The sequence below is a fragment of the Sparus aurata genome, chromosome 8, assembly GCF_900880675.1.
Source record: "Sparus aurata chromosome 8, fSpaAur1.1, whole genome shotgun sequence".
NCBI lineage: Eukaryota > Metazoa > Chordata > Actinopteri > Spariformes > Sparidae > Sparus > Sparus aurata.
Window position 1 is genome coordinate 24,816,517 of NC_044194.1, and position 23,158 is coordinate 24,839,674.

Here is a 23,158-nt window from a genome sequence, read left to right on the forward strand (position 1 = left end):
TGAGATTTTGACTCTGCTCGTGTGGTGACATTACCACAGGAGGCTACTTGCATAAGCATCAGCTCACAGCCGTCCTCAGCCAGACTTTCTGAGTGAGCACGCCAAATCTGCTTATTTCTCTGTCATTTTCACACCATACATCGTGACTGCCAGCATTGAAACTCAGGTCTTACATGTAAAACACAAGTGTGAAAAGTAATAAGGAAAAAAAAAAGATTTTACCATTCAGAGACATCCTGCTGTAAACGTGTCTCTTCCACCGTCTCTTCCTCTTCACTCTCCCGTTCGGGTTCCGACTCCGGCTCGTACATAAATGCCTGAATTCCATAAGGTTCGTCATTTAGTGTGTGCGCAATGACAGGGGGCTGTTTATGTTTTGGAGTCTGTGTGTGCATGCAGGCTAGCCCCCCATTTCGGCTCTGTCCTTCCTGCAGCCAATCAACGTGCGCCTCATTACATATTAATACAATGCACATCCAGACCGGTCAAAACCTCGCGCATAATCTCACGTGAAAAAGTCGCGGTATGAAAAAGTGTCAGAACAAGCTCTATGTTTGATTTTTTTTTATTTATTTTTTTTCTTATAAGTTTTAAGAATTTATCCAAAGCGATCCAAGAGGGACTGGATATGTAAAAAACCAGGTGATGACTCCTTTAAAACAGAGCTATTTCTAGGCTTTTTGTGCCTTTTGTAAACACGTACAGGGCGCTTTTTAATTTGCTGAAAATTGACAACTCCGGATTCAGTGTTTACATCTGGACAGTAGAGATTTTTAGAAACAACGCACCGAGACACCGCTGTTATCAGTGTTTGTACCAGCTACTGTCAGTTACATGTGAACTCGGAGTGTGTGTTATGATTGGAGCATTTGAGTTTGTACGTTGACAAAATGAATGTTTTATTGATATGACGTCATATTTAGACAGACACAAGCGGACATTGATCACGCAACGATGAAAAAGAGAGACAATGTTTTTCTGACAAATTCTGCAAGAATTCTGTGAGGAGCAGTCACACATCTGTGCCTCATTCATGAAGTTTTATGAAGCCAAGCAGCTAACCACTTTCCTGTGTATGCGAATGGCCATGGGATATGTGTTTTCAGGTGTGCTGTGGCGATCTTTCAGAAATGGTGCTTAAACACTGGTCTGGACAGAGACTGTTGCCACATATCGTTAAGGTGCATGGACTGATAAGACACAGTTATTAAAATTGTTAATTCAAACATGAGGTATCTTGTTTATATATATTTATATATATGAAACTACACATTGGATTAATATGCTGACAGTGGCAATAAACATCATGGATCGACTTACATTCACTTGTCTTTTCAGTGTTTGTTCTCTAGCACCTGTTTTTTTGACTGACAAGATCAAAGACAACAATAAAGTCTAAAGCTTTAAAACCAAAGAAATCGTTTTTTATATTCAACAGTGTAAGCTCTGAGAAAAAGTTGTCAGCTTACTATCCAGGAGAACACTTAAAGATTATATATATATATATATATATATATATATATATACACATTATATATATATCAATGTCAGCTTTATATCATTTATAACAATAATTACAAAATATCAAATAAAACTACATCCCTAAAGGAAATCCATGTATTAATAATATGCACAACGTCAATTGCAAATGTCACTCCAAAAGTTCATGTGAAATACTTTGCACCATGTTGTTACAGTACAAAAGAAGGAGGTCCAAAGTGAGCTGCCTCTGATGGTTTAGTTTTGCGGAAAATCCTCAAACTGGCATGCTGAGGCGAGCGCACCGCTCACATGGCGACTCCGTAATGATCTGCGACGGCTCTGGATGTCCCAGCGGCTGCTTTGGCTCCAAGGCATTAGTATCTGTTCCAGATCCATCCAGTAAAGTGGGCACACCAGGAGGGCAGAAAGGTATGTACCGGAGCCAGGAGGAAGAAGACAAGTAAGACGTGATGCCGAAGGGAAGGTTGTAGACTTCTCCGCTCTCCAGCGTGTTGCTGGAGTCGTCCTCGTGAGCCTTGTTCCAGGCCAGGATGCCTCGCTCATGCTTTGATCCTGTTGGACACGAGTTAGATGTGGTTAATTGTGCTAGCATGGTCTATTGAAGGAGTGAGTGCTGACTCTGTCTTCATGTTATTTCCTGACTGGACTTGTCTTCTCAAAAAACTTGGGAATGCTCATGTTTCAGGAACAATTGTTCTTAGAAAGTCTTCCTGTTCTACTACATGGAAAGTGCAACTGCCTCTCCTCAAAAATAAGTGCAATTTCTAAACTATTTTGGAATAGAGTTTCACTATCAAACACTGAAGGAGGATTAAAAGAAGGACGTTGCCACAGTATGAGATGCTAAAAGTTGCTAACAGTGTCTTCAGGCCCGGGCCTACAAAAGCAAGAATAACGATGCCTGTGAGCTAGTTCAGGCAATCAACTCTCCACAACCATCTACCAAACACACCCTCCCAATGTGGTGCTCTATTTATGCTGCAAAAATATCCCATTGCACCCTTTGCCCTGTCAGTGCCACTGCTACCCTGCGTCTGTATTGCTGCCTTTTCTCTTTTAGCACCGCCTACACAGCATCCTCCTGCAGGCTCCAGCAAGGGGCCTCAAGCTATCTGCTCATGAGTCCCGAATATTTCTATGAAAACATATCCACAGGGAGTGATGAGGTCAGAACTGGGACACCAAACTTAGTTGTCTGACTGACATATAGCAACACTTTCAACTTCCAATGTGTCCCTGTTGTGCCCCTGTCTCTAACCGAAGCCGAGTGGCTAACCATGCCATAGGCACTGAATATCCATAGGCTGTCCCGTACATTGTCGTGATAATCATCTGACACTTAGCAGCCAGTCACTTGATAGAACATGAGCACCAGATTCGGAATAAATAAGGTTTATTGAGTTGACTATTTTGACCTAAATTGAATCTTTACTTGACATTTCTGCTGGGACTACAGCTTGCATATTTTTTACAATGTGATTTCACTGTTAATAGGATGATAGCATTAAAAAGTATTCCGATTGGGATCTAAATTACTAAAGGATGAATGTTTAAGATTTCACAGCATCTGGCAGTGTGTGTGCATACTGCTAGTGAATAGCCCTCGTCTCACCCTCCCATAGGTTGGCTGCTTAAAACATGAATAATGCAGACGGCCCTCTCCAGTGCCAGTGTTTGCTTTGAACATCCTGGGCTTCTGTAGAAACATGGTGGTGCAACATGGCACACTCAGTAGAAGAGGACCTGCTCCCGGTGTAGATATATAGGGCTTATTCTCAGCTGACTTAACACTTCATAGTTTCAGGTGATTTACACTAATGAAAACAATAATTGTGATATCTGCGAATAGACCGCCCTAAACACACTCGACCTTTAAATAACTTTAAGGTAGTATTACTAATAAAAAAGACTAAATTAACTCATTACATAATTACCTGGGATTGTGTTGTCCAGTATGAAGCCAAAGAAACCTCCAACAAACATACTGGTTGTCAGGAGGACCAGCAGCACCTGGTCAAGTTCAACCACACCTGAACACAGCATAGTGAAATTAGTTTGGTGTAAAAAAATAGAATGATACTGAGATTAAGTGATTAAGATTATATGGTATAATTGCATCCATGCACCTGTAGCAATGGCATCAGGGTGCTTTACTATCCAGTTAGGAATGACCAGACCGGAGAACATGGAGAAGCCAAAAACGAAGATGTTTCGAGATGAATTCATGTCTGCGTACTGAAAATGTGAGGGGAAAAAACAATGTTGGAGAAAATGGTAAGTCCTGTTTTAATGAAATATTTATGTCACAGTATGAATATTTTTTGCCAAAAGTGTACCTGCAGGTTAGATACTCCTGCTGCAGAGATGACGCCAAACATAACCATGAACATGCCCCCGATCACGGGCGTCGGGATAGTGGTGAATATGGCGCCCACTTTACCAAACACACCCATGACAACCATCAAGACTCCGCTGGCTATTATCACCATGCGACTGCCAACCTTTGAAGAGAAAACTTGTATTAGTCAATATACCCTTAGAGAAAAAAGGTGGTTTTAATTATCAGGAATCTGTCAGATTGTGTAGCTCATCTCACCTTTGTAATACCAAGCGCTCCGACGTTCTCGCTGTATGAGGTGGTGCCGTTTCCTGTACCCCAGGCTCCAGCCAGCAGACAGCCCAGTCCCTCAATGCCAATCCCTCTGTTGATGGCATGTTTAGGGGGAGGTGGAGCCCCGGATAGCCTGGCACAAGCGTGGTAGTCCCCGACAGACTCTATCATGGAGGAAATCACACCAGCCAAGATGCCAACCACCCCTGCCAGGCTCACAGTCGGCATCCCCCACTGACCTAAGTTTGGATTCAAACAGAAGGAAACAGAGAATGACACAGAACATATGGCTTGCAAGGCCGTTTTTTAATTTTTATTTGAAGCCACTTCAGATGATAGTTTGGTAGCTTCTTTACCAGGGTATGGAAAAGTGAACCATGGAGCTTGGCTCATGACGTCTCCCTTTAGATCAGTGCGTGCCATGTAACCGTATCGCTGTGGATCAGTAGGAAGTACGTTGTAGATTGTCAAGATGTAGCAGATAAGCCAGGAAATAGTGATTCCAAGCAGCACCTGAGGATATGTACAAAAGGAAAAATCACCTTTTATGTCTTGTCAAAGGGTGTAAAGACAAAATGCATGATTAATTTCACAGTTTGGTACATACAGGGAGGATCTGGAAGACGTAGACACGAGAGATGTGCAGTTTTTTATCCTTGCTGTATGAAGGGAATGGCACAGGAATGTGACGGAGGTACTGAGAGAACAGGGTGATCAGTGCTGTGGTTCTGTGTGGGACAGAGACAAAGACATTAATTCACATTGTAACATTCTCAGTGTAAAATACAAGTAGAACGGTGCTTATTTGCGCTAAGTAGAGCAACTTAGCAGGTTCCTTTGCAACAAACTTTTAATAGGCTTTCTTGCCCTGCAGAGAGATTAAGGCTTTACGCAGATTTCAAGGCTATTATTAATTTTAAAGAAATTTGGCTTTACGCTCTGCGGGGGATCAAGTAGATTTAACATCACCTATATGATAAATTGTCTGGCAAAAGTGGAGTTCTCCATTTAGTCAATATCTTCTACTGCTGATTTCAAACTATAAAATGACACTGTTTGTTGAATTTTACCCACAAGGTAGCCAAGCCCCAATGGTTACCGGCACTGGTACCAGCTGAGTCAAACAGGGACAGTCCAATGAGAGAGATGGTGGGAGCGATGGTGAGAGGTCCAATGAAGCGCATGAAGAGGCCAATGAGGCCAGAGAAACCAACAAACACCTGCAAGAGGGATCCCACCATGATGGATCCCTGCAGCTGGGGAGAGACACAAGTACGCTTACAGTCAGGACGTGGCATCACTCTTGTTACAAAGTGATAGTTATAGTTATAGTCTTTGAAACAGAATACACCATTGTCATCTCACTTTTGTAACTATACACAATTTACATATAGATTTAGATGACTGTTCATTCTGCAGTTATAATGCGCGTGCTGCTTAAATACACTGATAAATTTCACTGAGGTCAAAATTAATATGGTATATATTGAGTAAATGACACATATCATGCTTATTATCATGGATGTTGCCCTCTGATGAAGTAAAGTAAATATCTTTTGAGCTCAGTTTGTTATTGTCAACCACAACAATACATTACAAATAAGGTTTTGTGAGATCCATCTGTCCCATTCCACGCAATAAGCCACTCGCTACTGAACACAGGGCGAAAAGGGTTCAAACTAGCATGAAACATGCGCACATAATACAACCATAACACAGCAAATGAACAATGGCTACTTCTGTGCAGCGCAAGGTTCTGTTAAACAATGAGCATCTGTCCAAGCCCGAGCACCAGGGCTGACACACAAACACTAATCTGATACACTCGTCCTTGTCCACGGGACAGTCCTAACAACACCAACACTTTCACATATAGTGGTCGTCCACCAATCGGAGGGTTGTTGGTTTGATTCCCAGCCCCTGCAGTCTACTTGTCGAAGTGTCCCTGGGCAAGATACTGAAAACCAAATTTTTCCCAGTGGCTCTTCCATCTGTACAAGTGGTTATCGCTCCTTATGAGCAATTGGCAGCTTACATGGGAGCCTCTGCCACCAGTGTGTGAATGTGTGTATGAATGGGGTCAATGCTCACTTGTGTTGCTGAGCACTTTGAGTGATCACTAAGACTAGAAAAGCACTCTATAAATACATTCAATTTATGTTACGTAAGGACTGTTTACACCTACTCATTTTGAAAGAGCAGGGTCCAGTGGGGAAACTCCCACTTTCCACCAACTAATGGTTTAATTTCATCTCTCGCTCAGTGAGTCAGAGAGCAGTCCACACAGAGCACCTGTTGTTTTGTCGCTGAGTAGACCTTTGTGCTTTTACTAAAATAGTGATAATCTGAATTTTTGTCTGTTCAGGGGCATAACTTAACAACAAGCTCAGCAACATTCACATTGATATCGATAGGCATGGTATGACCTTACAGTTGACATGTAAGCAAACAGAGCAACATTAGCATACAGGTGGAGACATGTTTCCAGCTGCCTGACAAACGTACGTCCTATATTTGGTGTTATTTTAGTTCTTGTGATGCCTTTACCAATTCTTCAGAAATACATGTAGTTGTTGCTTTTAAAGTTAAATGGAAAAAAAAAACGGAGTGGCTGTTTACATGTGAAGAAAATGACCTTTTGTCACCTGTAAACTGAAGTTCAGTCGCAATTAGAAAAAACATCAGAAGGTTTACTCACTGCTCTCATTCGACTCTGCCACACTTCTATGAATTCTGGGGAGGAGGTGTTGACCAGGGTGGCATTTTGGGTCCAAGCAGGACACGTCCACTCTGGCATGGACAGCATTGCCATGGAAGGTGCCAATAATGTGAACGTACCACCTTGGAGAATGGGCAGTCTGGAAATAAAGAGGAAAGGCAATTAAGAGGAGGTCACCAGACAGATATGACATCAGGACAGGAGCACTTCCAGGTCAAATACCATCAGATATGGTTGTGTCAGATGTTCTGCTACTGTAGACATCCGGCTTGGGACGTACAAACAAATAAATGAAAAGGGTTTGCTTGACTTCAAGAGTGTCTCTGTATCTACAGCCACTGCTTCGTTCACTCACATGTGATTGAATGGTTGATTTAAGTCATGTGAAGGTGGAGGGAGTGACTCTCTAATTGAACCAGCTGCTGCAACAGAGGTTAACTGAGTTAAAGTCATCTGCTATGCAATAATCCTCATTATGCTGCTCCCTTGAACCGTCAGCAATTCACATCAGATTGTTACAGACTTCAAATTCGTCTTTCCGTCTCTCACAGTGAGTCAGAATAGTCATGTGACAAGTAGACTTGTGGAAAACAGAGAAAACTCAAGGACATAGCAGACACATTTTAGCAAATATCTTCTGATGAGAGTTTACAATGTTTTCATCCTAAAGGGGGCAAAAAAAAGAATTGTTTTCTTTTGGCTTCTCTGTAACACTGAACAAACCCAGTGTGTTCCTCACAGCTGACCTCCAGGTATTTGGAGAGAGACAAGAAAGCGTCAGTGGTGCTAAGCCAGGAGAATGTGGATTTAGCAAGAACTAGATTCCAAAAGTAATAAGATGGAAATTCCTTCACTAATCCTACTGTGACACAAATATTCAGCCTGGCTGAGCCTGCGCAAACACAGCACAAGTTCAGAGCAACAAAAACACGGTTTGAGTTTGTAGTTCTGCTGAGACACAATCAGCCGTGTCATCGTTTCAAGTGTTCGGTGTTCATGCCCGTGGACGCAAGTGATACTTCACACTGAGTGGCACTGAGCGAAGTGCTGCTGGTGTTGACTTCTTTTTTTGTTTAGTTTTTTTTTGGGCTTTTTTACTGACGAGACATATTATTTGACATATCAGATTGTATCATATTGTACCAGATCATACTGAATTGCATTTAATTGGACTATATTGCATCATATCATAACAGAATACATGTTTTCATATCGTTCTGCATCATATTGTGTCATATTAAACTTTATTAGGGAGGTTTATAGTTGATACGAGATGTTTTCACTTTATAAATTGATATTTTCATACTTCTATGTTATTATGTAAAATGTTTTTGTTATAAAGATAATCATTTTATCTTTACATTATAACAAAAAATGTTTCACATGATCATGTCCTAAGAAGATAATTAGCATATTGTTATAACAAGATAAATTATGATGTTATAAGATTAAACGTTTTATGATAAAATCATAACTAAAGCGATGTTAAGTGAAATGTTTCATGTTATAACAAGATAAATAGCAAATCTTTACAAAAGAAGATTATTATTATATTGTGATAAGTGTGTATGTCATAATAATCTGAAAATATCGTGTTATATTGTGAAAAACGTCTTTGTTATAACTTTCCACATAATGATGTGATGTTGTGATGATGTTGTGATGATCTGTTTTTCTGGCCGCAGAATTGCTGTTGTATTTATACATTTGAAAGCTAAGTAGAAATGCTGTGGCAAGAACATCTAATGCAATTAGGTAACATTAGAACAGTAAAGTATTTCCATATGTAAATAACTATTTTCCCCATTTTCCTCATCACAGCTAAACCTGCCTGAACATTTGAAAGCATCTGCATGTAAAAGCCCTAATTTTCCTTTCCTAATCACTAAAATAGAAGCCGTACCTGCTGTACCCACACACTGGAACAGTCTATTGTTTTTCTGTGGTTCAGGCTGCACTCACATTGGCAGGCCTCACAGCTCAACAGGGTTAAGAAGGGATTCTGAGAGCTGTTTTGTTCTAGATGTTCAATAAGAAGCAGCCGCATGGTGAATTCCGCCATAAGGAACCTGCTACTCTGCCGCACACTCTTATCTTATCTTCTTATCTTACTTAGTAAATGAATGTAAATCATTCTGAGAGTGGAAACAGACATCTAATCCCCCAGCATCCTATCTTTCCTCTCATGAGCTACTTCTTCTTTACTTGCTCACCTAATGCCGAAGGTGACTTGCAACAGAGTGCAAAGGCCGGAGACGAAGAAGATGGTGCTGATGAGGTGGCTTTGCGTGAGGCCGTCGTGCTGCAGACACAACCCCTGAGACAGGATTAAGGGGATGGCGATGATGCCTCCAAACGCCGTCAGACAGTGCTGAGAGAGCAAAAGGAAAGAAAAAGGGGATGCTCATGTGCTGCGGGGGAATATTCTGCCTCAGAGGCTAAAGCATTACACCAAACATAAACTCATCTCTACATGTTTGCAGGACACTAAACATGACTGTATGAGTGCACTGTTCATAAAGCTTACAATCGCAACTGTATCTGAAGCAGGTTTCACATCAGGCCTGCGTACATAAAACCAGGTCTAACCAACTGTGAAGGAGGCATCAAACAGAGGCTCTCATGCAACAAGGCAGTCATGTTTGCATTGTTATATAACGTCAGAAACATAACAGGCTCTTAATCAGGAAAATGAATGGGGACTAATTGTCAACATGACCTTAAAGCCCCTCTGCTGACGTACCTGGATGCCTAGAAGGATGCACAGGTACCAGGGAGGAACATCTGTCACACAGTACGCCAGCTTATTGCTGTCCCCCTCCGTGGACGCGTCCATTTCCTCTCCCGGTTTTGTGTCAGGTAGATCACAAAAGCGCCCTTCAAGCTTCAATTAGCGGGACAGAAAGGCAAACAGAGGTCAATTAGAGGTACAGAGGAGATGATGGCGCGCAGTCATTTTATTTAGATAACAACAGAATGCTTCAACGTGTTTGAGCTCCCATTCAACCAGTCCACAAACTTTCATATCTGGACAATTCCCAGTGAGCGCATGGGGTTAGCTTGTGACTTTTTATCAGCCGTCACAAAATAAATGATTTGCTTCAGAAATTAAAACAATCTGAAAATCAAAACAAAAAGCCACAATCAAAATAAATATCGAACTTTCAGTAGGTTTAAAGCAAGAAATGTTTCCATAATCAATTATAAATTTAAATAACTAGCGTGCATAATGTCTTTCTTTATATTTTTCGTATCATACAAGATTTGGACTGAAAAAATAGAGCAGTTTCTTGTTGTGTGTCCGGCGACCGGACAGCGTCCCGCGTATCTTTTCAGTAATGTGATTTTAGGCATGGAGGAGCAAGAATGTAAACAAGTACATTCATATGTACCCATGACGACGACTGCTCTACTAGCTAATCCATCTGGTATCAATTATTAACTGACAATAAAATCTAGTTTTTACTGCAATTAAAAGAGAGATAAGTTAATAACTAATATCTATATAACCTGCTCACCTTCACACAGTTTAAAAGTAAATTACTTCGATATTAACTGGAAGAAACACTGCAATAAAACTTATAAACAAACTCATTTAAGATTATAGTTTTATTAGCTTTACAACCTTCAGAAATAGCTTCACAAGTTTGCAGTCTTCTTCAAATCACATCCCTGTAGAAGAGGAGGTAAAATCCACACTTACTGCAAATGCATAGTTGTCGAGACCGTTGCTTTCCTTCTCTGGAGCCATGTCAACTTCAGCCTACAGGCTCAGGTGCAGGTGGTGGTCCTCTGAGCCCGAAAACAAAACAGGCAAGTGAAAAAAACATGAGTAGAAGAGGAGGGAGCACATCAAGAGAGGACCGGGGAGTGTGAAACAGAGGGCGTGGGCTGGGCAGCTTGCTGGGAAGGAGCAGAGTTCAGACATGAGACCGTAGCGCATGCTGATTGAAATGAGTCCCACCAGCAGCTCATGTGAACCCAATTACAACAGAAGCAGCAGCTGACCAGGGGATAGGCTGTCAGACAGGGGACGACATTTTTCCCTGCCTTAGTTCGGTCTCAGAGAACTCTAAGGAGAATGAAAGAGCAGAAAAATACATAATTTTTTGAGAGCGGTCTACATGGAGTGGATCTCTCAGGGCGGTCCTGTACTTACTGTTTGTTCTAGCCGGCTGTTAAACGCACAGTCAAGTCAAATTACTGCAGTCGGATGCACTGAATAGTTAAAAATCCAGTCTTCAGGGCATAGCTCGGGTATGTCTTGCCCTTTTGCAGCCGACTTCCTTCTAATTTTAACACCAAATATTTGTTTTGGGAGGGCAAAACCTCCACGATCACATGGTGCCAGACTATCACATGGTGCAAAAGCTGTTATTGATGAGTGGTCAATGTTCAGTAAATTGCATTTCCTTATTTACCGTATAGCTGTGTTTCCCCTGAAATGATATTAGATTACATTGGATTATTAGGCAGAATTAAGAGTTTGATAGCAGCCCACATCTACTTCATTAAGAAAGTCCAAGTGAGGACATTTGTTAGTAGTATGGCACCGGTGAAAGCTCAGATTCTCACACTGCTGGCACCGATGTTTGGTCACAAACCAGATGATGTGTGACACCAGAAGTAAGCACACAAAAGGCCATTTAGTAAAACTCATCAAATGCACACTTTAGCAGATTATTCCCAGATACAGTCACAGCTTCCAGTTGCCGCTGCTAATTTTTGTGTCAGGCACTACTGTTTCCACTATAACCTTCACAGTTTATTAGATGCCTTTATAACACTTTCATACATCAAAAGGGGCATAATGGTATTAATGATGCTGTCAATTTTCCACGTCTAGATCTGCAAGAAATTTACATGAATCATTATTGCATAACCCTCTTTGGTTAGTCCTCATAAAGTACACAGTATTTCATTTGTATGGCGTCCTGTGGTCATGTATTTCTACATATACTAGTACAGTATGGTCATATTATAACATGTGGAAAACTTTGAATATAAAAGCATTTCAGGAAATTCACTACAGTGTGTCACACTATAAAAATGTATTTACTTGCCATACTGTTAAAAAAATAGAAAATGTTACGTTCTAGCAACTACTGTCATTCTACCCAACTTCACCCGCCATCACTACACAGAAAGAGGCGTGCATCAGCGCTATGCTAGCTAATGTTACGATTGGATTTTGGATTACGGCCAGTTTATGATATTTACACATTTTGTTTAGCAAGATCTTAGCAGTGGAAAACCACTTTTGTGATTTTCGAAGCATAACTTTAAGTGACTACAAGGAACTTTTAAGTGTTTTAAGAAACCGTCTCGTGTTCCCTCTGATGATGATGATAGATGATCTGTAACAGCAAACGAGAAAAAGCCTGCTGTTTTAATATAGTCATTATTAATGCCTGTTTTCAGGCTGCTGTTCCTGGTTGTCACTTTAAAGGGTTAATAGTAAAAAGCTAATGTTCGGCTGTAAACAAACAACATTCCAGTCGCATGCCTTAAAGTTTAATGTCCCAGACAACTTCTGTAGTCTCATTTAGCCACTTGTTAGCAACTGGTGCTTTAAGACACATAAGAGCTTTATAATTGAATTGTGGGACAGTTAATGATGTATTTGATGATGTAAAACAAAATGTGTAAATATCTCAAATCTGTGGTAACCACAGGTGTAATTTCAAGCATTTAACCAAAAACTCATTTAAAAAGCTCATTGACTTTGAGATGAGAGAACCAGATGTGATAACAGATATCTGTTTTTTAGGGCTCATTACTACAGCTCTCCATGGGACTACCTAGCTGCAGCTACATTTAGTAGCATGTAGTTGCTACTTTAGCGACAAAGCTATTGGCATCTGTCCATCAGGAACAGCATTAAGCACCTTGGTGGAAATGGCTTCCTTTGTTGTGAGAGGCTGCATACAGCCCCAATCTGGAGGTGTATAACCAGCAGCTAGCCATTAAAGCTAGCTGTCCAGAGCTGAGGCACAGCAGCTGGAGGACAGCAGAGGGAAAACCAGACAATACTTTTTCCATAAAATATGATCTACATCCCTGGTAGCGTGATAAAAATTAGGAGAGCATTTAATGGTTGTGAAATTGAGAGCAGAGTGCAGGATGAGTCATCAACATGTTTTTTACAATTTTCCAGGAAGTTCCAGACTAATCATTAAATCATTGTTGAGGCACTTAACTCAAAATCACAAATCACACATGTCTGCCTCAGTGCACAGGGGTCAGAGTCAACAGGTTTCACTGACTGGGGATCATGAATGTCTATATTAAGTTTTACGCCAACCTATCTAATATTCAATAAATTTCAGTGCGGAGATAATTGGTTGATCAACTGGCACCTGGTATTTATGTACAATAGGGTTATTTAATGATGTCCTCCAACAGTCTGAGCATATTTCAAAGAGCAGTTACAGAATACCAATCGAAAACTTTTGTCTTGAATTGTCAAATAGTCAGAATTGGAGCTTGAAAAAATCCCCCAAATGGAGGAGTTAAAGGAAATTGAGCTCACATGAAACTTGCAACTAGTGCGGAGAGAAGCAGCGCTGGCACATCATGAGGTCTCCTGCTTTGTGCGCATGTGACTGTGAGCAGTATACAGTATAAGGATCCATCACATGTCAGGTACTGAAGGCCTGGGATTGGCAGCAGTATTGTTTCAAAAGGCTTCATGACGACAGAATCAAAATGTAAAATGTGAGCCAAAGACATGAATGTATTTGAGCCAGTAGTTGAATTGGGAGCTAACACATCATTGTCATGTCCTCATTAGAGCTTGCTGAGAGCGCTGACAACCTTGACATGTATCATTGTGAATGTGTGTCCAATCACCAAAGCGAAGCCAACGATCTTTCTTTCTTCTGGTCATATCATTCACATGTGAGGGTTTTTTTTTTTTGTCTTTTCTTTTCGTCAGAGGCACATGATCACATTAGGACACACAGACAGTGTACTTTTTAAATGTGTGTCTCTGAGACCGTTCCCGTAATTAAATTGGGTGAAGGGCAGTCTGCAATCAGTCGCTGAGCGGACAGGGAAACTTTTAACGGAATAATGGGTTGCACGTGAGGAAATTAAAGGGAGAGAAGGATTTTTTTTTTCAATGTAGGGTTAAATTTAAAATCAAAATGTAAAGCACAGATAAATACAAATTTTAAAAAAGCAAAAACACAAACAGAAAAAAACATTTCAGCTCCTGTGTATGAGAATTGGATTAAATCTGTTTTTAAGGGTTTGGTCATTATAATGGTGACAAAAGATGAAAAATGTTGAATACTTCTTATAAACTAGGCACTATACAGTGATATAAATAATACAGTGTCATGGAAACGGCAGCAAAAAAGATGTTGAAGTTAAAAACAATCAATGAAGTTATTATCTTCGGTGTAGCATGCTGAAAAAGCCCTGGAAGAGGCGACCTGGGAGACTGTAGTATCATTCATGCAAACTGCCTGAGTCAAAAACATTTGGTTCTCAGAATGTAGTTTAATCTGATCCAGAGTCGCACTGCTTCTCGTGATCTTTTTCTAATTGTAATAAGAGTACAGTCTTGAGTGCATTTGAATAAAAAAGATTAAAAGATTGAATTTAAAAAGCAAAACTTGTATTACCGATATATTTATTTGTTTCACCACACTGCATCAAGTAACATGTATGTACTTATTTAAATGATTTTGAATGGACTCTATTTTTTCAGTCCACTCACGACTCCACACTCTACACACTAGATTATTAACAGACCATGGGAGACACATGTGGGTCACATTGTGTCTCACTATGACTCGAGTATGCAGAGATGTAGAAAACAGCACCACCCAAAGAAGAGTTCACTGTCATGTTGCAAACCATATTGGATCAGAGAGTGAAAATCTTTCATTTTTAATTCCTTTTTTTTTTTTTTTTTAAAGGCATCATTGCTGCTGAATAGAGAATAGAGATCATATATTTAGACGTGCATTTAACATCTGTTATTTATGTGAAGTTATATCAATTTCACATATGTGGACATATGAAAAGAGGCCTGAAACTGCAATAAGAAAGAAAGATAGAAAGAAAGAAATAGCTCTATAAATAAGTAAATACATTAAATGCAACAAGAATAATAGTACAAATAAATATAGGCATAAATTAATTTAAAAAGGTGACACAATTTATATTTTTGTTTTATTTTTTCTGTATTTTATTCACTTTGGTTTTAATTTTGCTATGTTTTTACATTCCCAATTGTTTTACCATTTAATGTTTTCATTTATTCATTTTTGTATTCATTGTTTCACTTATTAATTTGTTGTATTAATTAATTAATAATTCATTCATTCATGTATTCATAATCTTGCTAAATGCAAAGGTAGAAGAATACAGAAAAAGTATGTGAACAAAAACATTTGAAAATTAAATGGAAAATTAAACACAAGCAATCTAAAATGGAAATGTGTGTCACATTTCATAAATGAAATAATAATTACATGTATTTATGTGTTTCATTTTGGTCAGGTTGGCCCTCCATACATATGTTTGTGTGTGTGTGTGTATGACTTTGATATATTAAAGGTGCACTCCACTGATTTTACACATGCATGTCAACTTAATCTACATAGGGTGTATATTCATCTTGACTCTGAAGAAGTTTTATCATGATTATGATCCTGACATTGTCATCAGGCTTATGTTGGTTATGGACCAGTTTTTAAGCCTCCATTACAACTGGGAGCACTCAGGTTTATAGACAAGGATATTAAGCAGGCAAAGACGGTCTAACAATAATATCCCGTTGGTTTGCAATATGGGAAACGTGTGCCCGGTGCATGCTGATGTAGAAGTACCTCAGATGCTAGATAAAATATGATAAAGTGTCCTCAAGGTCGTCCTTCAGGCGTAGAAAACATGATGCAGTAAAGGCTTTACAGGCTGCTATACATAACACGCTAGATAAGGATTTGGAACCGCTTGACCATAAATGCATCGAGGCATCACTGGTCTTTTTTCCCGTGAACAATATCTCACTTCTGGTAAGGGTCTGGGTAAGAGCGAATCTGATGATTGGTCCCTCTTGTTTTTAATGTAACTGTTAGTAACAGATAGTGTCAATGGTATCCTGGTGTGTAGATTGACTGATTGTTTTTATTTTATCTGCTGTAATTTGCCCTGTGCTGGCTGCACCCAGCAGAGACGCACTGCTGTACACAGTGTATCTCCCGTTTCCTAGTAAGATACTCAAATGAGCCAGAGCACGCCATACCAGGAACTCCTCTGAGTGAAGAGCAGCCATTGTTACATCATTAAATACACCTGCTATGAAATGACACAATGTCTGCCATTAAAAAAGTCTATTAATATCATGGAAGACCGGAATCGTATTGTCATAATCATCAAAAACAATGCATGCAATTATGAGCCACCACCAACAGATGGAGACACACCAGACACAGAAGATAGTGTGTGTTCTCATTATCATGTGTGGAGAGGTGAACTGAAGTTTGAGAGGGCATACTGAGGACGAGGTGATAAAGGTTAGTCCTCTTGTAAACCTGTTGATAAGACAGAGGAGCATTGATTTAAATATGTTTCATCTTCAAGTAATAACCAGGTGGTAACCCCACTACATAACCACAGAGGCTTTGAGGCTCTGAGTTTGGCCCCTGCAATACAAGTACCATTAAAACTGGCAAAAGCTCAGCTCTATTAAATGCTGTGTGATAAGAGCGTATAATAATATCGTCAGAGGTACACATTTACACATTTACAATGAGCATACTATGGATAAAAAGTTACGTGTGGAAACTTTGACATCAGTGGATGTTGATTGCAGAGTCTTCCTAGAAGTACTGAGACATTGCCAGACGCTCCTCCCTAATAATGACCATGTGATACAGGTCAAACAGAGGCTGACAGGAGGGGGAGGCAACCTTACCTTCCTCACCTTATGGAACAGAGAGTGCAACACACATGCCAGTGACTAGAAGACAAGTTTTCTTATCCAGACAGCGGTGCAGATAAATATATTTTGTGTCTTTACTGTCTGCAGTCATCTGATGACAAAGGATCATATGGCAGGGGTTAAACTGCTTGAAATGTGGAATAGAGGAAATACAGAGAAAAAGTCCTGCATGGATGAGGAAAGGGAGTCTCAGCCTTGCAAGAAACTGTCCCATTCGATAGAAGAGATACTGAGGGAGCCCACATGTGTCAGAAAAGAGAGAAGTTTTCATCGAGAATGGTCTGTTATCAAGGAGAACACCAGAATATCTGACCAGCTCTCATCTACAGGTATGTTTTTTTTTATTACTCTTTTATATAAACTGGCATAAAAAGAGGCTTTCATCATCAAAGTATGATAAAAAATAATTCTGCTCATTTTCATTTTTTTTTTTTCCAACAGAATCTCCCCAAATCAGACTAGAGTCTCCAAAATCCACCACAAACTGCTTAAGTGAGTATATTGCTTTTTTTAATTAGAAACTGTGACCGCCACATGTTTAAGTGGACGTTTAAATGATGTTGACGATAATGCTTTGGCAGGTCAGAGGAAAAAGAGGCAAACGAGGGTCACGTTCACACCGTTCCAGGTGCAGGAGCTGGAGAAAGTCTTCCAGCAGAGCCACTACCCAGACGTCAACACCAGAGACCAGTTAGCCTCTAGCCTGCACCTCACTGAGGGCAGAATACAGGTAGGACACACGCAGCTCATCATTTATCATTAGGGTTAGGGTTAGGTTTCTTTATATATGATATATATATATATATATATATATATTAGGGCCGGGACTCGATTAAAAAAATTAATCGAATTAATCAGAGGCTTTGTAATTAATTAATCGAAATTAATCGCATTTTAATTGCATATAAATATTTGACCTGAGAACAGTGAGAAGCAATTTTTTCACATGGATTTTAGTATACCATTGAATAATGACTGAATACAGAAGTTTAAGCAACAAAACATTGTTTGGGGTTCTTTTTCAAGACCAACAGACCAGTGAAATTTTTGCCATAAAGTGTAGTATTAGCTTATTTAGGAATACATTTCAGAGATTCAGGTAGCCTATAGGTAGGTAGACCTTCTGTAAACTATAACATTTTGTTTTTTAAGTAAAACACAATACTTTCAAGTACATTCAGAACATTGGAAACCCTGACTATTAGAAAACATCTATCTTCAGAGGCCATAACAGACTTTACCAACAGTTGATCTAAACAAATCAATTTTCAGTCCAACTCTCTGTAAATAACCTTGGCCAAAACAATAAACAGTTCAACATAAAGTGCCAGTTGCAACAACAACATAATAAATAGTTGCTTGGCATTTAGGTGATACCTGAGGTGATACGCGGTGATACGCGAAATCATTTATCATTAGGGTTAGGGTTAGGTTTCTTTATATATGTATATATATATATATGCTGCATGTTAAAATGAGTCAATAATAACATTTGTGATCATTCTGATAAAATTCCAAACACGACCACATAAACCTTTTCTTGCACCTGATTTATTGCTGATATAAAAGGAGTCAATAAGTCAAACTGGGCTAACCAACAGTTCATTGAGTGTTAGACTGATTATACTAAATAGTCATCAGTGGGACAATAGTATTGGTCTTTGGACAGTTGCTTGCATTGGACATTATCTCCCAAATGATAAATGATAAACTGTAATAGTGTGCACTAAAAGCATTGATTCATTGTTGTGCACACAGAAGAAGACTGGGCAAATATGGACCCAATTTAGGTTAATACACTGATGCAGTAAAACCTTACCCGGAACCACCCAGTACCAGATTGTTTTGACCAACTGTTAAATTACATAAACTTTAATATGAACTGTAGTATGGCTGTGTGTGTGTTACGTTTCACTTTGTTAATGATCGTAAATAATACTGCAAATTGGAACGTCCATTTAAACATTGTTTTGTTCAGCTAACAATACGTTTCTGACCGCTTTTAAAGTCAGACTTGAGCTTAAATTATTTTAGTTTGTATAAATAACCCAACTGTAAGATTTAAAAAACATAAAGCACTTAGACTACAACTGGTTGTGTCAGTGCTGTATTGATCAAACCGGGTGAATTTTTAACCCAATGATTTTTAGTGCGAAGGAGCATTTGTCCTCAAAGGGAAGTGATAACAAAACAGGCCTTTCAGTACTATTTTACACATGTGTTTATGAGTTTATGTTATTCTAGATACATTTATTTTACTTCCTGTTTTTTTAACATGTCTTCTCTGTGCTTTAGATTTGGTTCCAGAACCGCAGAGCCAAATGGAGGAAGACTGAAACACTGAGGGAAATAGAAGTGGTGACTAAACAGCACGTACACTCTGCGAGTCATCCCCTGCTTTACTATGAGGTAACACAAGACTTATGATGTAAATAGCACATATGATATGAGAATAATTGGTTTCAATGCACCATATTTTTTGTCCATCATCATTATTTTTATAATACAAAACTTAATCTGTATAGCATTCTCTATAAAGCGTTATTCTTAACAGAGTTAAATGCAATAAGTGCTGTACAAAAGAAAAGATAATTAGACAGAATGTAAGCAAACAAGTCAGATAAAACTAAAATAAAGAATTTTTTATGGAGGAGATATAAACAATAAAATGAATGAGATCAAATACAAAGATAGAATAAAAACTTTATGAATAATAAAGCATCAGAGATGTCTAAGGATTTAAGAGAGAGAGAGATGAATAAAAATGACCTCTGACTTATCATTCGAAGCTTTGGAATAGGTTGTGAGTTTAACCAGGCTGCTCGGATTGAAGGGGTTTTAACGAAATGTGTAGCTGAGTGTTGTCGACATAAAAATGGTACAATACATAAGGATTTTGAAACACCTGGACAAGACGTAGCATATAAATAAAAAAAAACAGAAGGGGGCCAAGAGTAGAGCTGTGAGGGACACCAAAAGGAGCAATATTAGCCTTATAGGCTTAGAGCAGTGCCTTTAAGGCCTACCCAAGTCTTCAAGCAATTCGAGGGGATAATGTGATCAACAATATTGAATGCGACACTTAAAACTGAAATAACTGAAATGGAATAGCTGTCTATATCTGCAGTTAACATGATAAACCATTGTAGCATTTTTATACACAAAATGCAGCACAAAGTGAATTGCAAATTTAAAAAAGGAAAGAACTGACAGCTTAAAAAGCAGTTTAAACTGTTTAATACAATAAATTGAAGTGTCATTGAAGTAAATGTAAAATACAGTAAAACATTTTTGTATATATATATATAAATAATCCATATATTACAGCAACAAAAGCAATAATTGTTGGAAAAACAACCTTCATCATCATTATTAGCCTAACAGTTGTAATCCACAAGTAGTGTACACAATCATAGAATAAAAAAAAGATCCTAAAATAATTGATAGAATAATGTAAGATATGTGATGTTTTCTGTTGCAATAAGATATATCATCAGTTTTATTACAAATACAAAAACAAAAAATGATAATGGAGAACTGACTGAAGCAGTATCTAATCTAAAGGTAATCTAAAGGTGATCAGTCTGTACAGTCATCATAGATTAACTGAGTAACTGCTTTGTTGTTTCTTTGAGATAACTTCTCATCAGTGTCTGCACTCTCGTAGCTCTTACAGAAGCCCCAGCTGCAGGCAGCATGCTGGCTGCCGTGCTGTTTACCTGAACCCCTCCGATCCAGGCGGTTCGTCAGAGCCGCATCAACACCCACCTTTCTGAGTGATACGCGTTTGGATCACGCCGCTGTGTATCTTGATTCTCGCGATATGGAAAGATACAGTAGCACCTTCAGTATTCTTACAAATGAGGGTAGAAATGAGGGATCACATTGAGTTACTGTAATCTGTAATGAATGTTTAAATTATTTTTTGTAACGCGTTCGATGTGCAGTTTTTTTCAACCTGGAAATAAAGTTTGCATGTTAAAGGTGTAAGGTGTAAGAACTATGTAGTTCTGGGGAAGACATTTTAATGAGAATTGAGAATCAAATTTTAAGTTTGAATTTCTTCTCCAAACCTACATAGTGCCCCTATAACAGCTGAACATTATTTTTCCTTTACCAATAAAGTTGACATTCAAAATCGGCTGGCTACTGTACTGAATGCATTCGACTGGCTTCCTTTGCAATAGAGGATTTTGTGATAAGTCTGCATTTATGTATCACGTATTTCTACAGATCAAGGTTTGAGGACAATCAGTTCTGTGACATACTTCTTGGTAGAGGGCTGTGTTTGCACTCCGTTATTGTGCTGTTTGATTTTTCTTTTTCATGACACCACACTTCCTTGTCAGAGATAAGATTATGGCGCTGCCATAAACTGTTCAACTGTTTGACTCTCTGACAGCCTGTGCTTATCTTAATTTGGTATCATAAGTCAGGGTTATTGGCAGGTCAGCCGGGTGATTTAGGGAACATGTCGAATGTCATCATTGGGGAAAGGTGTGGACAATTATTGTACATTGCTGCTGTAAAGATATGCAAATAATTGTGACTTGAACTTTCAGAAATCAGGTATAGACAGCTTTCTTTACCCATCTTTATTTGTTTTGTTTAACCAGTTTTACACGTAAGACCACTGTAAATGTATTTCACAACCCTCACTGTAATATTGTTGCTTCAATTTAGCATGAAACCCGCCTCTTTCGACAGTGATATGGTTCTGAGAAACGGCTCCGACGATGGCATGAGATCCTCTCATCCCCTCCTTTTTCCAAAAAGTGTTACAGAGGGCATTTTTCAAATAATCATCAATTATAAGGAATATAACACGGCATCGCCTTCACTATCAATACCATAACTGATTACATTTAACAAGCTCTGAGTGCAGTTAAACTTTTCACCCCGGTCTTATCCTCTTTTATTGCATCTATTTGCGGTGAGATAACTTTATCTTGCTCCCGGTTAAGGAGGACAAAAAAACAAAAAAAAGGGTTGGTGGAAGCAGTCATACAAAATACTCGCTCAGCCACGCTTGTGTAACCATAATTACATCAGAACGTAAGTCTGGCTTTTTCTGCTGTTATGAATTGGTATCGTGACTTGACGTTCCTCCCCTGAAATCTCACAATTTCCAAGGACTTTTAAAGACAAAATGGTTTTCATGGCATGGAAATAGACGACCATATATCAATTGTGATTGTCCAGAACAGAATGCCTTCAGGACAAAGATGTGACACATCAGGTATGACCAGTACGCAAGTTGTTAATTTTTAACGAATTCAGTGGACCCAGGTTGGTTTCATTCACCTGCCACGAGCAATCTGACTCTTCTGGTTCTTTTGTTTTCAGAGCCATGGTTGGGACCGTGTATTCTAACTTGCTCAAACCTCAGTCAGTCAAGCAGACTGTGCTGATATACTTAACAGAACAACCCCTCTGTCCCTCCACTGTTTCTGCTATAAGGGAATGGAGAAGTGTGATGGCATGTTAACAAGGAGGCTGCGTTTTGGTCATTTTGTTTACAAGGGGGATGACATCCTGATTTGTGAATATAGGAAAATATAGGATTATTTCATGATCTCAAAATGGTTCAATTTAAAGCAACATTATGTAGAAATTGGCATTTTGTGCAATTTGGCGCCTCCCACAGTTTCTTAGTGCAACACCACTGTCGTAAAAAAAATAAAAACAGTTTGTCAGATGTAAAGGAGCTGCTTACTACGAACAAAAGTCATTACGTCAAAACAATGTTATATATTGAATCAAAAAATAGATAGATCAGTCAAATAGATGAATCCTGGGAACACATGCCAGGAGCAATATTGAACTGATGTCACCACCACTTTTATTTTGAGATCATATTCTTCACCTGCACTGTCTGTTGTTCAGTACAATACATGAAAACTAGATAGAGTAGATAGCCATGCAGTGAGTAATCAAGACCTCTTGACTCAAACACAGGTGGAACCAACAACATGAATCTCTGCATTCCATTAAGCCGTCATTATTTATAACACCTGCACAGTTCCTGATATTACATTGCAATGAAAGTGATCTATAAGAGAGGAAATTATAGTGCACATCCAAAGTTGGCGTATATTTTTAAATAGCAAGTATGAAAAGGAAAGTTGACAGTAAATGCATAGAGTAACAGCTTGGAGGCCGTAGGCTGACTTGTGCTTGTTAAAATGTGTGCACCCTTGGGCAAATTTGTGATGTGTGACTCGATCCATTACAAACTGACTTGGCAGACTTTATTGTGTTTACACTGCACCTATAAAGTATAAGCAATTCCTTCACTCCCTTACAGAGTGAGGGTTGCTTTCACTAGCAAGGACCGCAACAACAATATGTATCTAAATGTTTAATG

The 23,158-nt window shown here is 39.0% G+C and overlaps 2 protein-coding genes across 2 annotated transcripts; one reads left to right on the plus strand and one right to left on the minus strand.

Annotated features, from left to right (window-relative positions):
- Positions 1-1,220: 1,220 nt before the first annotated feature.
- Positions 1,221-10,751, minus strand: slc23a4 (solute carrier family 23 member 4). The gene is made up of 12 exons (XM_030424986.1): positions 10,537-10,751; positions 9,577-9,717; positions 9,047-9,204; positions 6,813-6,972; positions 5,189-5,370; positions 4,722-4,842; positions 4,471-4,627; positions 4,100-4,353; positions 3,840-4,004; positions 3,630-3,738; positions 3,438-3,533; positions 1,221-2,055 (listed from the first exon to the last, which is right to left on the minus strand). Exons 1-12 carry the CDS (start codon positions 10,582-10,584, stop codon positions 1,757-1,759), a joined length of 1,890 nt encoding a protein of 629 aa, XP_030280846.1. The 5' UTR covers positions 10,585-10,751; the 3' UTR covers positions 1,221-1,756.
- A 6,020-nt stretch (positions 10,752-16,771) lies between these two features.
- On the plus strand, positions 16,772-20,945 carry LOC115586213 (homeobox protein aristaless-like 4). Its single transcript, XM_030425048.1, has 5 exons — positions 16,772-17,120; positions 17,233-17,283; positions 17,373-17,521; positions 19,087-19,200; positions 20,459-20,945. The coding sequence occupies exons 1-5, from the start codon at positions 16,886-16,888 to the stop codon at positions 20,678-20,680; spliced, it is 771 nt and encodes a 256-aa protein (XP_030280908.1). The 5' UTR covers positions 16,772-16,885; the 3' UTR covers positions 20,681-20,945.
- The last annotated feature ends 2,213 nt before the right edge of the window (positions 20,946-23,158 follow it).